The 16,374-nt window shown below is 31.5% G+C and overlaps 2 protein-coding genes across 5 annotated transcripts in view; one reads left to right on the top strand and one right to left on the bottom strand.

Annotated features, from left to right (window-relative positions):
* LOC145324492 (uncharacterized) overlaps positions 1-7,964 on the bottom strand; it is a 72,635-nt gene extending 64,671 nt beyond the window's left edge. The window contains exon 1 of the mRNA XM_080167076.1: positions 7,935-7,964. The gene's annotated coding sequence lies outside the window, so the exon portion shown is untranslated. The remainder of the gene's footprint in view (positions 1-7,934) is intronic.
* LOC145325232 (uncharacterized) overlaps positions 1-16,374 on the top strand; it is a 60,485-nt gene that overhangs the window by 3,997 nt on the left and 40,114 nt on the right. For 2 of the 4 annotated variants that reach the window (XM_080168157.1, XM_080168154.1), the window contains exons 2-8: positions 598-678; positions 1,488-1,560; positions 11,440-11,552; positions 12,182-12,314; positions 13,695-13,794; positions 15,699-15,803; positions 16,096-16,226. In XM_080168157.1, coding sequence (XP_080024283.1) covers positions 599-678; positions 1,488-1,560; positions 11,440-11,552; positions 12,182-12,314; positions 13,695-13,794; positions 15,699-15,803; positions 16,096-16,226 — 735 coding nt within the window. In that variant the 5' untranslated portion in view covers position 598. Of the gene's footprint in view, positions 1-597; positions 679-1,487; positions 1,561-11,439; positions 11,553-11,580; positions 11,738-12,181; positions 12,315-13,694; positions 13,795-15,698; positions 15,804-16,095; positions 16,227-16,374 lie in introns of those variants that run through there. The other 2 variants (XM_080168156.1, XM_080168155.1) reach the window with 2 other exon arrangements.

Below are 16,374 nucleotides of genomic sequence, written 5' to 3'. Positions count from 1 at the left end.
AAGCGTACATTTCTGACTGAAAGGAAAATTTTACATACATACATATTTTGTTATTTGTTTGTCCTTTAAATATTTGTCATGAATTATTTATTTACTTTCTAAAGGGATATTTTTATGAAAACCTTAGTTATGTACCTACCTAGATTTTTTTTTTGTAAAGTTTCAAACACTAACGAAGCATAAAGAAAGGACATTAGTTTATCTTATATTAAATTGAAAAAGTTTTATAGACATTATTCAAATATCCCCGGCTTCTTCCAAATATTAAAATCTTACATATTTGCTTTACCATTTAAATTGATATACTTTTCCCCCAATATCAAGGGGTTTTTTACTCAAATAGATTAGTATCATTTTTATGAAGTAATAAAGGGAAAATCTTTTAAAAGGCATAGGTGGTTTTTTAGAGCATTATCTCCTTGGGAGTTTGAATTATTTACACGTTAAATAGCTTAAACTTGACTCTTATTGTGGATCTGTCTGTCTGCTGTCCTTCTTCTTGATTGACACATACATGTAAAGGCTATTCTTACACAACTACCTACCTACAGACAAAGCTTTAGGTACTACAGATTATTCATAAGAACCTTATTTCAGGATGACTAAAGAGGAATCGGGCGATGTTTGGATTTCATGGCTACTGGAGGCTATACATAAAATAAGATATCAAAAACAAAGGTAGGATTCCTAGGAGCATATTATAAGATAGATATATATTAAGATAGATATTAATCTTTGTAAAATAAGAAAAGAATAAAGAGGAACCCAGAGAATAGCTAGTTATCTGGAAAAACAGCCAAAAAATATCTAAGAATCTTGGATATATTTCAGATATTAAATGTAGCTTATTGTTATCGATATTTCTATCAATCTATTTATCTATCTTAAGACTATTGTTGAAAGAGTAACTTAGTGTATTCGCCAGCATGACTCCTAGAATACAAATATATCTACCTATCTACTCTAGGCATAAGGAGTAGCTCAGTGAATTCGCCTTCTCTATTCCTAGAATAAAATGTATCTATCTACTCGAGGCCTAAGGTTGAAAGAGTAGCTCAGTGTATTCGCCACCTCTATTCATAGTATACAAATGTATCTATCTAACAATCTATCTACTCTAGGCCTAATGTTGAACGAGTAGCTCAGTGAATTCGCCACCTCTATTCATAGTATACAAATGTATCTATCTAACAATCTATCTACTCTAGGCCTAATGTTGAACGAGTAGCTGAGTGTATTCGCCACCTCTATTCATAGTATACACATGTATCTATCCTACTAAATCATTCTATCTACTCTAGGCCTAATTTTGAAAGAGTAGCTCAGTGTATACGCCACCTCTATTCATAGTATACAAATGTATCTATCCTACTAAATCTATCTATCTATTCTAGGCCTAATGTTGAAAGAGTAGCTCAGTGTATACGCCACCTCTATTCATAGTATACACATGTATCTATCCTACTAAATCATTCTATCTACTCCAGGCCTAATGTTGAACGAGTAGCTCAGTGTATTCGCCAGCACCATCCCCAGTACACAAATGAAACTGTCCATCAGGTGAGAAATAATAACAATCTAAATTGGTCGGTTTGTCAGTAATGCAATTGTGTTGTTATGTGGCTCACCACACAAAATCTTTTACTTTGTTTGTCTTTTACTTAAAAAACAGACCGACAAAGTATTTTGCAGTGTAGCTTGCCAACTTTTAAAGAAATTTCTGATTATACATCAAAATAAATAGTTTTAGGGGGTCATGATAAAAGATTGAAAAAAAGTATTAAAAAAGTTTACATAAAAACATTGTCTTTCATTATCCTAAAGTACCTACCGACCCTAATTGTATTTTAAATACAATTTTTTTTTCAAAAACAATACGCTGGCAATTTTCTTTCTATTTGTTAATTTTGTACTTTTGTATTTTTTTCCTGTTGCACAAAAAAAAATTTCTTTAGATTTTTGGAATTCTGTGAATTGCAAAGGGCTAAAAAGTTGTACTATACCTACTCTTTTTTACACTTTAACACCTTATGTCTTTTGTGTAACAGATCTATAGTAGAGATGTATCTACAGACAACTACCTCCCTTCCTTTTGCAAAGACCTTCTTCGTCTGCTTCTAAATTATTTTCTGCTTCTTGGCTGTGTTGATATAAACGACACCATTGGTTGATTTGCAATGACCCAATAGAAAGGTAGCACAAGGTGGTTGCGATGGGGAGATACAGTTATTTAACTCTTTCTCCCTCTAGTGTTTTACTCTAATTTTCGTGTCATTAGGTTGATTGCACCAAAAGTATTACTATACCATTGAATACTAGATTCCATTTTTAAAAGAGGATTGATGTGGGACAGTTGTCATGTAAAGTACATTTAATAACTCTTTTAAGAGGTAGTTTTGGGTAGATTACTATACTATTCACTTTTTTTTTAAATTGGAGGGGACATTGGAGTGTAAATCATACTGGTACCCAAAGTTTTATAAACATGTTCTCTCATTTAAACAAACAATCCAGTATTTCATCCTTATTCATACACAAGACTTAATAAACTATAGTCAATACAACAGGTTGCCAAATTTTGAAGAGCTCCGCAACTGTAAAATGACGTAATCTTTGTTGTTAATAAACATTTCTAATTATTTTTAAGAAGAAATTAAAAATGTTTATTTTTACACCTCTTTAAGTCACTGCCTAGTTGTCCCTATATGTTTACACAATACAGAAAATTTTACACAATTGCAAGATTTTGTCTTGACTTTAAGGTAAAAAGATGTGCAACACATTAAAGTAGAATTAGTCCCAAACCCTTATAAAATGTCTTTTTGCACTTTTCTCTAGAACTATTTTTTGCGCATTTTTAAAAATAATTTGGAGGATTTTCTGGACACCATTGCATTGTTGCAATTTTGTGTTAAGGATTGCGAAAACATTGAGGGCAAAAAATTGTCTAAAACAGAACAAGGCGTGAATACAAAAATAGAAATAAAGCATAATATAATCTAAAATTTATAATGTAATCTAAGAAGGATAGGCATTTTAAAAAACAGCAGGGAAAAAACAACAAGCTAAGCAGCTAAAAATATTTAATTGAAAGCATAATTGTGTGTTAATACTATTTAGACACTTAGTTATTGTGTAATTTTGTTAGTTTTATATAAGTACACAAAAAGAAGACATACATACGTAAATACACATCACGCGCCTGTGCACGCGCGCATACACAGACAGACACACATGCTCCTTGCAAATTCACATGTTCTGTGTTTATGTTTATGTTTATGTTTATGTTGATAATACTCTTGAGAGCCCAAACATAGGGCTATAATAAGAGGTTTACTGGGCAGCAGTCATCAGTTTTGGTTGGCTAAATATTCAGCAACTCTTTTCTTGAATGATGACAGTTTAGGCAGCATTTTTATATCATTTGGCAGTTCGTTCCATTTCTTTGCAGCTCTGGTACTGTAAAAGTTATTTCCAAGCTCAGTCCTCCTGTGTTCTATGTGTAAAGAGTTCACGTTGTTTATATTTCTGGTAGTGGGTCGGGAAGGGTCAACATATTTAAACCAGGTGGCCGGGTCTACTTTGTCCAAGCCATTTAAAATTTTGTAAGTTTGAACAAGATCAGCTTTAACTCTTCCGTCCTGTAGGCTGAGAAGCTTTAACTCCTTTAGTTTTCCTTCATATGAATTTGCAGATAGACCTGAAATCATAGATACAGCTTTTTGTTGGACTTTTTCAAGGCAGTTAATGTCTCCTATTTGCCATGGGTTCCAGGCTGGGGTGGCAAATTCCATATGAACACGAACATAACGTTTATAGAGATTTAAAAATGTTACTTTGTCTCTATAGTGAAATGCTTGGCAAATTTGTTTTAAAACACCATTAGCGATGCGTGCAGCTTCTTTACATTGTAAACCTGGCTTCAAATTTTTATCAAATAAAACTCCAACATCTTTTTCACTTTCAGCTTTTAACAGAGTTTGACCATTTATGGTGTAATCAAATTTTTTATTTGTTCTTCCAACATGCATTATTTTACACTTGTCCACATTAAATGGCATTCCCCAGGATACTGACCAGTCAAAAAGAGCGTCTAATTGAGACTGTAACAATTTTCTATCATCATCATTTTTGACAGGATGGCCAAGTTTGGTATCGTCGGCAAACTTTCTCAATATTGCAATCAGAATAGCATTTTCATCAATATCATCTATAAATAATAAAAACAGGAGCGGGCCAAGCACTGAGCCCTGTGGGACTCCTGATTTCACCTCAATCCAGTCAGATTCCTTGCCATTTATAACAACTCTTTGTTTTCTTCCAGTTAGCCAATTTTGTATCCAGGTAAATATTTCCCCTTGAATTCCAAAACTTTGGACTTTTTTCATGAGTTTGGTTCTTGAGACTTTATCGAATGCTTTGGCAAAGTCAAGGTAAACAACATCTACAGGTATGCTCTCATCCAGGCTTTTCATAATATGCTCCGTGAATTCTAGAAGGTTGGTGGTGCATGATTTGCCTTTCAGGAATCCATGTTGGCTGCTTTTCATCAGGTTGTATCTAATAATATGGTCATTAATAGCATCTTTAATTATGGACTCCAGTAATTTACAAACAATACTAGTTAAAGATATTGGTCTATAGTTACAAGATTTTCCTTTGCTGCCTTTTTTAAAAATGGGTGTTATATTCGCATCTTTCCAATCAGAAGGTACAGTGCCAGATCTTAAGGATTTGTTGAATAAAACTGCCAATGGACCAGTTATATAATCCTTAAATTTTTTCAATATTGGTGTGGGAATATTGTCAGGTCCGCAACTGTTGGTGTTCTTCAAATTGTCAATTTTTTCAGCAATCATCAATTTTGTAACAATAATAAGATTTAACGGAATTTCATAATCTTTTTCAGTGGTGGGAGGTGTATTTCCATTAGCATCATCAGAAACGAACACAGAAGCAAAATAGGAATTAAGGATGTCAGACATCTCCTTGGCATCTGTAACAACTTTTTTGTCACTTATGAGAGGACCAACACCAGTTTTTGTTTTAGTTTTTGATTTGAGGTAGGAATTGAATTGCTTTTTATTTGAACTGCTGGCTATTTTTCTTTCAAATTTGCGTTTTGCATTCCTAACTGCTTTCCTGCAATTTTTTTCAACCTTTTTGTAAATCTTCAGGTTTTCTTCTGTTCTGTCATGGCAATAAATAGCAAACCTTCTACTTTTTTGTCTGCTAAGGCTTATCACTTTTTTTGTAATCCAGGCAGGTCTTTTTAAATTGTCACTTCTTTTTTTCAGCGGGACATATTTTTTTATACCATCTAACATCACGGATTTAAAATATTCCCATCCATTTTCTGTATCTAAATTTTTGATGTTGTTTTCAAGCTTACTGTTCATTATATGTTCACAAAATTCTGCATACTTCAAATTGTTCCAATCAGGTATGTCATTAGATGACTCGTTGGTTTTTAGGTCACATAAAATATCTATGCTGATGATGGCATGGTCACTATTGGCTAAATTTCCAATGTTCTCTATATTAAGAACTCTATTTGGAACATTAGTAAACACGAGATCTAAAATATTACCTCTATTATGAGTAGGAAAATTTACAAGTTGTTCCAATGATTTTTCACAAGTTGTATCAACAAATCTTTGGTATTTATTGCATGAGTTCAGAGTTTGCCAGTTTATGTCAGTCATATTAAAATCACCAATAATGAGGTGATTTTCGTCTTCACTTATTGCACTAAAATGCTCACATAAATTGTCAAGGTTTTCTTGGTTGGAGTTTGGAGATCTATAAATTAAAGTCACAACAAAATCCGTTGTCTGGTCATCATTTAAAACTTTGAAACTACACAATTGATTAAAATTTGAGTCTATGTCACAGGATAAAATTTTGAGTCCATTTCTCACATAAATTAGTAGACCACCTCCAATTCCATTGAGTGTGTCATTACGGTCAACACGTAGTTTTTCATCAATAAAAAAGCCTGGAATATTTAACACATTATTTGAAGTTTCACTGTAACACCATGATTCAGTTATAAGTATTATATCAGGGTTTTTTTCACTTGAAATAACCTCTAAGTCTTTAACTTTGCTCACAATACTGCGTGCATTACAATACAAAACATTTAGCACCGTTTTTTGACTCTGGGCCTTTCCTCCCGTGTTTCCAGGAGGTCGTCGTCCTCCTCCATCTCCTCCCTGGTCCTTCTCGTGCTGTTGGTCCTGGTTCGGTAGTCCAGACGTGTTGTAGCCTCCCTTATCCTTTCTTTTCTCATTTGCCGTTGACCTTTTATTCCCACCAGCTTCCAAACAAAGTTTTTTGCTTCTTCTGTTGAAAGAGAATCATTTTTTGCTTCTACTTCTTCACGGAGCTTTTTGTCATTTGCCAACTGTATTTTAGTGAGATCTGGGGAAATAGATATTTGCCTATTTGTTCTGCTTTTACCTAATTTCCATGCTGAAGAGAGCACTTTATCACGTGTATTTGTTTCTCTAAATCCAATAGTGATTGGTCTAGTTTTGTTATTTTTGAACTCACCAACTCTAGCAAGAAACTTGACATCATTTTTCATATCTATTTTGACAGAGATATCAGTGAAGATTTCAGAGACAAGGGATGAATCTTTACTTTTTTTTAACACTTGGCTGCTCATTCTCGTCTTGTTCAGGTACACCATATATGATAATGTTGAACTTTTTGTGCTCTCTAAGATCAAGTTCAGAATAAACTGTCTCGTTGCTTCCACCACCACTATTCTTCAGTTCACCAACATCGTCTGTAAGTAACTTGATATCTTTCTTGGCCTGCGCTATATCAGCAGTTTGGGATTTGTCTGAGGTTTCAAGACTATCAACTCTTAATTTCAAAGAGTCTATTTCCACTTTATTAGAAGTAACCATCTGCTGTAATTTAGAAAGGCCCCTGGAACATCCATCACAAGACCAGAAATGTGAACCCTTTTTCTGAAAAATCTTGTCTATCAGTTTGTATTCATCATCATCTAGACCACAATCTTTATGTAACCAACGATCACATATGGAACAGGATACAGAATATTGCTTGCCAGTGACTTTTTCTTTGCATTCAATACAAAGAGCATCCTCCTTTTTCTTAGACATATTGATGAAAATCTCGTAAGTTGTAGATGAGAAAAGGTCCAAAATCAGACACAGCTAGTTTTGTCTGATTCACTCCACAATAACTCCCAACATAAACATACAATATATTCCACTCTCTCCCCTACCCTACCGAGATGTGATAGGTACGGGGCACCCTCGCGGATGTGTAAGAGAGAATATATAAATAAAATCACAATTTAAATTACAAAATATTACAGAGTTTGGGTGTCCGTTCCTCTTTTTTTTGGTTAGGTAATATTTTATTTGTTTACTTTTTGGTACTATTTTTTGGCATCTTTTTTTTGTGTGCCTTTTTATATTTGTTTATTTAACGGTTTTTTTTTCAACTTTTTTTTTCCAACTATTTTTTAAAAACTTTTTTTTCAACTTTTTTTTCAACTTTTTTTTTTTCAATTTTTTTTCAACTTTTTTTTCTGTTTTTTTTTTCAACTTTTTTTTCTGTTTTTTTTTTTAAGTACCTATTTATTAATTGGACCGGACAATCTTTTTATTGCTACAAATGCAATGCTCTGTAATATTAGGGTTAAGGTTGTTAGTCAGGAATACATATATCCTGTGGTTATGTTATATGTGTTAGTCGTGTTAGGTTAAGTATACAGTTTTAAATTAATTATAATTTTAGATATATCTCTTTCACAAATATAATCTTAATTATAATTATCCTGGTTATACATATACAGGAGGGTTATATATTCCGCCTCAACTGTTTCTCCATATCTCAAAGCACAACATTTTTTCCGGCAGCCGCCGGGGAAGACATTTTTATATGAAAAATCTCTTGTAGAAGTGAATCAAGCAATATTAGCCCGGTCGTAATGTATGTACTATAGTGCAATTTCAGGAAATTAGGGATAAGCCATGGAAACCGGGTAGACTAAAATTTTGCCATTGAAAAAGTTAACAGGGTTAGTAGGTTTCAAACCATGAAGAAAAGATATGTCTTGCATAAAGTAATTGTTCACAGAAAAATAAATAATCTCTTTTTGTCTCATAATGTTTTTTTATCTGAGACTTCTATTGAATTACATATTACCTTAATTAATAATCCTTTTTACAAAAGTAGTTTGATTTGTAAACATTCTTGTATGTCTTGTATGTAAGATGTTCATGATTGTTATTGTTTTTTCTACTTTCTAAAATTTTACGAATTATGCCTTCTTTTCCAACCTTCAAGTAAAAGCAAATAGAGACTTAAAAATTAGAAAAAAATGCATGAAATACAATGATTGCCTCTCCCAAAATCCCTGAGATAAAAATAAGACAACATGCATTTGTAAAACAATCAAACAACAAGAGCCGGGCATTACATGCTAGCTACCCAGGTCAAATTAGATTAGAGTTCTCCTTGTAGACTAATCATTAATAGGTTTACATGCCTGCTACCCAGGTCAAATTAGATTAGAGTTCTCCTTGTAGACTTATCATTAATAGGTTTACATGCCTGCTACCCAGGTCAAATTAGATTAGAGTTACCATTGTAGACTTCTCATCAATAGGTTTACATGCTACCTACTCAGGTCAAATTAGATTAGAGTTATTATTGTAGACTCATCATTAATAGGTTTACATGCCTGCTACCCATGTCAAATTAAATTTGAGTTCTCCTTGTAGACTTCTCATTAATAGGTTTACATGCCTGCTACCCAGGTCAAATTAAATTAGAGTTCTCCTTGTAGACTCATCATTAATAGGTTTACATGCTACCTACTTAGGTCAAATTAGATTAGAATTATCATTGTAGACTTATCATTGATCGATTTAAATCCTAGCTACCCATGTCAAATTAATTTAGAGTTATTATTGTAGACTCATCATTAATAGGTTTACATGCTACCTACCCAGGTCAAATTAGATTAGAGTTCTCCTTGTAGACTAATCATTAATAGGTTTACACGCCTGCTACCCAGGTCAAATTAGATTAGAGTTCTCCTTGTAGTCGTAGACTTATCATTAATAGGTTTACATGCCTGCTACCCAGGTCAAATTAAATTAGAGTTCTCCTTGTAGACTCATCATTAATAGGTTTACATGCTACCTACTCAGGTCAAATTAGATTAGAGTTATCATTGTAGACTTATCATTGATCGATTTAAATCCTAGCTACCCATGTCAAATTAACTTCAATAGACTATTCATTAGAACGTTTTTTTGTCATACAAGAATTAAAGTCAAATGACTTTCGATTTAAAATTTCTAGACTTCCAAGAAATAGAATTAATTTTATTGGCTTATCAATATTTAATTTTAAGGATACCATAATGTAAAATATTGATCAAAGGTATAAAATTACAATACAGTTAGTGAGAATAGACTGTCCAAAATAGGCTTTATTTTGGTCAGGTAATATAATTGAACAGGATGATTAGCCTAAAATAACTCAATTGTAAACTGCTAATTACACACATATATTATCTTAACTTAAAATATTTGTAGCAAAGTACACTGTTTGGACTTTTCTTCTTTTCAATCAGTTTTTTTTAGTTTTTATTTAACTTTTAAACTACTTGATAAGACCATAAAATTGTTGACTTATAGGATTGCAATTTTTAGGGATGCTTAGTCGTTATTTTCAGTTTTAGACTTTATTATTAGTAGTAAAAAATATCATCTTTACTAAAATCATAAAACTAGGTACTGAAATGAAGATTAAATATTAGAAAAAGAATTGAAATTATTTTTTGAAATGTTTAATAACAATTCTTGATTTGATAAAAATGAATGTTATATAACAGGTATGATTACTTCAAAAGCACCGTATCAAAAACAGGTTAAATTTAAGAAGAAAGCATCAATTACAATAATTAAATAAATAATTATATAGACTTTTAACCCTTTAAATAAACACAAAATCAATTTTAAAGAAAGATTGATACGGCAAAGGAAAACACACCTAACTTCTTGTTTGTTTTTGATAGCTTAAATCTCAAGAAAAATGCTTGTCTAGATCAAGCTAACAGACCACAGTGCGTAATACTTATAGAGTAACTTGGCTTCCAAAAATGAATGTTATAAAAATGAAAAAAGTTTCCATTCATCGTCAATTAAATATTGTAAAGTTGAGAGTAAAACTTATCGAGTTAAAAACTTAAAATCTTCAAATTTAGAGGTTTCGTGAATTTTAAAAATGGGAAAAACTTTGATTTTATAAAATTTGAGTTTTGAATCAAATAATTTTATACCTAGTTAAAAACAAGCCCAGTTATGTCAATGAATATTACAACAAGCTAGCTATATTTTAGAATAGATTCATTTAAGTTTAACAACGATACTAGCGACTGTTCCCTAAATAGTTATAAACCTTCCCTGGAACATATATGAAGCTTTACTGTATATTAGAAATGTAATAGTCATAGCGGTTAGCGAGACACTTCACTACACAGACAGACAAACATCCTTTTACTCCTATACCTATACAGATTAATAGCAAAGTTTTTTAATTAACTACCTTACCATAATTGCTCTATATGGGCCTGTAAGGGTTTTTCTTTTATAGGACGAAAAACAGTTGGATTATCTTATTCTAGGAATAGAGTAGCTGCGCTACTGATAATGGTAAAATTAATTTTACGTCAAACAAATTGTAGAGTAGCTCTTCTCAACTGTTTATCTATCTATCAATATTACTTTTCATAGCTTGTTGAAAACTTTATTTATATGAAACATAATTTTTGCAAACAAAGTCACATATGTAATACATTCAATTCATTGAAGATTTATGGGCATACACACACACACACACACACATGTACACAAAACATCTATTAACTTATTTCTAATAGCACAGATACTCTTTAACTATGGCATGCATTAAAGAAATTTGCTATGAACACACATAGACAAACATGTTTGTATTAAAGATACCTAAGAAATATGGCATAAATTATTATGAACTAATATATTTTGTTTATTCAAAATCCTTTGCTATTTTACAGATTTATTGTATACAACTATTTTAAAAAATTTATGTACTGCTTCTTTTGGACACAATTGCCCTTGTTAACAATTGTATAAATCTTAAAATAAGATATGATTGCATTTTTAATTTATGAAAGTAACAGGCTGACTGTCTGTATATGTGTGTTTCTGCAGCTAGAATTCTTGTTTTACTACTCGACCGATATGGTTTCCCTTTTAGAGTTTCAAATAGAAAGAAGGTGTAAAACTAATTTAGGGGATTATACCTTACATCTTGGAGAAATCGCTTTAAGACAAAGAAAAGAAAAATAGTAAAATACCATTACCCAGGTAGTCAATCACATTTTTTAATATTTATTTTTTTCAGCATTTGGAGGCAGCGGTGCGAGACGGGAACATAGTGAGACATGAGAGCAAGGGGCAAATATCATACAAAGATCCTAACTCCAGAAGTAAAAGTGGCCACAGTAAAACATTAAGGTAACTATAGGATAGTAACATATAATAACAAGAAATGAATATATTACAAAGATCCTAACTCCAGAAGTAAAAGTGGTCACAGTAAAACATTAAGGTAACTATAGAATAGTAACACATAATAAGAAATGAATATCTTACAAAGATCCTGACTCCAGAAGTAAAAGTGGTCACAGTAAAACATTAAGGTAACTATACAATAGTAACACATAATAACAAAAAAAAAATATATTACAAAGATCCTAACTCCAGAATTTAAAGTGGTTACAGTAAAAGTCCTTCCTTTAAATTTTTTTGACAACAACTTAATGTATGATATAATTATCCTGTTCGTCTGATTTTTGGAATAATGATTTCTAGGACAACTAAGTACACTATTACAAGCAAGGCATACTTATGATCAAATCCTAAAAATGAAAGTATGTTCTTTTACTGTATTTTGCAAAAAAAATTATGTACATATATCTTTATCTAGACTTACAAATAAATGTCCTGCTTATCAAGTTCACTTTACAATAGTTATTGTTCGTTTGTCCTTCCTTCTGATTTTAAGCTTCGCTTTTATGGATGTTGTCATCCCTGTTTTAATACTTTTTCCTGACATCCAACGTGAACTATTTTTATTTTTGTAGGTTAAGTGGCGATAGCGACCTGTGCAAGGTGTTTGTGAAATCCTTGCGCGAGGTGCACAGATCTCCAGATGGAACTACAATCAGAGAAATTGAGAACTTTGTTCTATCAAACTATCAGATTTCCTATCAACAGGCAAGTCTCATTGTAGTAAAGTAACAGGATCTATGTTTGTGTGTGACAAAGGACCTCGCTTACTGTTGAACCGATATGGTTTTCCTTCACAATGTAGCTTCTCATTAGGTCCTGGGAAGGGTTTAGAACTATTTTGAGAGAGGGTACTACCGGCCTTTCAAGAGAAATCACCCATAAAAAAAATTATCCTTTCAAAAAAAAATTTTAAGTTTCTTTTTAAAACTACAATTGAAAGTGGTGGAGGGTCGACTTAACATCCCCTCAAAGGCCCCTAGGGGCGAAGCCGCAAGTACTATATAAAGTAGTAATATGTTTGTGTGTATTATAGGACATCATTGATCCAACTTTGTATTAATTCTGGTCAGGTTTTAAGCTTTTTTTTCAAGGAAGTGATAAGATAAAACTAGTCAATGTTGCTAAAATATTTTTTTAGGTTAATAAAAAAATATGTCTATAAGATTGTCATGAAATGGTTGATAAAAAATGTAAAAGAAAATAAGACATTAAAATAATTTTTTCTCCAAAACATTGTTTTTGCGGTATTTTTATTTTGTTCCATAACTTATTTTTGCATTTTTCATATGGGGTAAAAATGCAAAATTCATTTATAACCGCGCTACCGTGACATTGCTTTTACTCTGTCATTCATTTTTAAAATGCTTTGTTAAATAAAATTAAAAACCTAATACATTTGCCAGTATGGCTTTGAAACTGCTGGATTAGAACCTGTTCTCAGCCATTCTGAAAAAATCATGTACAGTATCGTATTACAGATATAATTTGCTACGAATATTAAAAAATAATTCATAAAATTAATTCCAGTTTTGTTAGCCAGGGCCTTCCGCCCATTTATACTAACAAAGCTAGTTTTAATCTTTTATTTTTTTTCAATTTAATATCCGCGGAAAGCTGTCTATAATACGATGCGTTGAATGATATTAATAAAACATAGAATATAGATTAAATCAATATTTTATATATTGAATTCAAATTTTAAAATTTTGTCGTGCATTTTTCTGACATGTTCTTTGTTTAAACTTTTATATCAAAAATTTTACTAGATCATTTTTTTATAGAGATTGTTCAATTGCAACAAAAAAATATACTTTCCCATAACTGAAAAAATACAAATGAATGTCTGGTTTAGCTGGGAATAGTTTTTTAGCTTTCCGTGGATATTAAAATGAAATATCATATATTTGTTAGCCCCTAGAGGCCGCAGGCTCGGGCTCACAAAACTGGTAATTCGTGGAAAATTGTCTGTAATAAAATGCTATACATAATTTTTCAGTATGGCTGAGAAACAGCGGATATTAATCGGTTTCGCAGCTGTACTGGAAAAGATTAAATTGTGATTAAAATTTTATTTTGTCTTTTTAGGATTGTAGTTTACGAGAGCTTCTAAAACAAGGAGGAAGGAAAGCATTAGCGCGTGGCTTAGCTACCTGTAACCCTATCAATAATACCTTCAAACCTTTAGGTGAGTTCGTGTGATAAAAAATATTGAAAAAACAAGGATGACAACATCCATAAGTAGCGAAGCACAAACAATTAAATAAGAATTTAGATATTAGTTGTCAAAAGCATGTATATTAGAAAAAAATCACGAAACCTTTTCAACATTTGTTTTTAATTTCTTAATATTTATATCTCAGTACTATGATAAACTGACTGATGGTTAAAGTAAATTACATAGTGGATGCTCAAAACAACGGGAAATTTAATTTTGATATGTTTAACTACAAAAATTTAAAAAAAAACGGACCATAAACACCAAAGGTATGGAATAAAATGTGCAAAATTCAAAAATAGCCTAAAACCTGCTTAAAGACAGTCTGACCGTCATAGTTGTTTTCTTAAATCGACAGAAAATTCAATTTTGATATCTTCAACTGAAAAAATTTTGGAAATCGGACCATAAACACCAAAGATATGGAGAAAAATGTGAAAAATACAACAATAGCCTAAAAACCTGCTAAAAAGCGGTCCGACCGCCATTGACGTTTTATAGTTAATTGTGCTCCATAATAATAGGATTGTTGTCAAAAAATTTCAGCCTTTTATCTTTTATAGGAGCCGAGAAATTTACGTTTCCCCCAAACTAAGATGGACGGACAGACGGACATTTCAAATCATAGAGTAGCTTCTCTACTAAAAAGGCTTTAACCAAAAGCAAAGATAGGATTACTGATAGGTAAACAAACAGACAGAATAAAAAATTGAAAAGCTTCGGTTTTCATAAATGCAGATTGACTATTAATATAATATGTACACTGAGACAAACAGATACTTCTGTAATATAGATTTTGCTACTTATATTTAGATTTATAAAACCATTCTCGCGAATATAAAATTTAACTTAAATTGAAATTAAATTAATTCCTTATTGAATTTTATTTGAAGATTTAGTTTTATAAAGTCATAAACAGGGAATAATGCATATTAAGAAGATTTTTACTCCATTTTTTTCAGTTAAAATTAGCAGTTTTTGTAATGTGCTGTGTTTAAAAAAAAACAAAGCTTTTCTACAGTTCGGATTGGTCCGTCCGTCACATCCTTGTCTGTAATTTATAAAGCTTAGCCACTCTATTATGTTTACCAGAAAGTACTTTTATACATTTTGATGGCTATATATAAGTTATTTGTTTGTTTCTCTTTTTTCAATTATTAAAATTCTTTTATGAATGTTGTCATCCTTGTTTATACAGTTTGTTTGTAAATATTGTCTTATTCCCAATAATCTTATATTTTTTTGAGCAAATTGGTTTTCTTCAGATGTATTATCCCCCATCTGTAGGTAAAGTTGGTGGATAGTTATATAAACTTTTTTATGTATTTTGTGTATTTTTAAAAAACTCATGAAGATTTTACTAAAAAAAATTTTTATACTAAAACATCTGACTGTTCGTTTGTCTGTGGTCACCCACAGTCCCTCAGGGGCTTAGACTTGAAAGATATTTTGTTGAGGGGGGGAGGATGGGATATCCATAAAATATTCCTGAAACAAGTTTTCAGGACATTTTTCTTAAGATGTTAGGTGGCTTAGATAGTTAAATATTTGTTTACTTCCCACCTAATGTGTGAAGTTTCCAAAGTGGTAATTGTTAATGTAGGGTATATCCCCCGTTCAAAAAATCTAAAGTAGATATATGTAAATTCTATGCTTTTTAATCTCTCATATGTGTAAGTAAATATATATAAAATGATTCATATTTTGTTGCGTCAAAACTTAACATTCATACTTTGCAATATCATTATTCTCATGTTTAGACTTTTATATACTAATTGGAATACATTAGAGGTTCTTCCAATAATATAAGTGTAAATGATAATCTTTTTTGGTATTATTTTTATGCATCTACAAATAATCAACATTTTTTTCAGTTAAAAAGAAGCATGCCTCCAAAGAGCACCGCCATGGCCACACGAACAGCCATGGCTTGGGACACACTAACAACACACACAGCCTTAATAACAAACTTTTGCCAGGTAAAATATTTTTGATCAGACAGATTTTTGATTGGCAGAAAAGATGGAGATTTAAAATGGATACTTCAGATAAAGTTTCCAAGTAGATAAATAGATTCATTATTTATAATGTAATAATCTTAAATAAAAAAAAACACTTTTCAAACTTAAAATGTCAAACATTCTTTGACTGCACGACCTTTTTCTGGAAATATTAACTTTGCAGGTGGTGACAATGCATTTTACCTGTTAGAGGCCAAGGCATACTCATAATTTTATAGCGGGAAAGTTTAATAACTAAATTTCTTTTTAGATTACATGAAGCCACTGCATGGGTCAGGCCTGCATCAGCTTACTGTAGCCACTGACCCGGCCTCACTGGCTTCTAGTAAAAAGAAGAAACGGCCCAAATCTGTCTCAAGCTCAACAGAAGTTTCACCAAAGGTAGGATTTAATTAAATTTTGTATTGCTACAAGAAGTGCAGCCTTTTAAATTAAAATTTTATAAATTATCTGGCTTACTTAAGAAGAAAGTGAAAAATAATATCTTTCTTGGCATTTTGGCTGTATAATAATTAAATTAAATTAGGAA

Source organism: Acartia tonsa, chromosome 7 (genome assembly GCF_053477335.1).
Source record: "Acartia tonsa isolate MP-2025a chromosome 7, ASM5347733v1, whole genome shotgun sequence".
In the NCBI taxonomy this organism is placed as follows: Eukaryota; Metazoa; Arthropoda; class Copepoda; order Calanoida; family Acartiidae; genus Acartia; species Acartia tonsa.
This window is presented reverse-complemented; position numbering and strand designations above follow the sequence as displayed.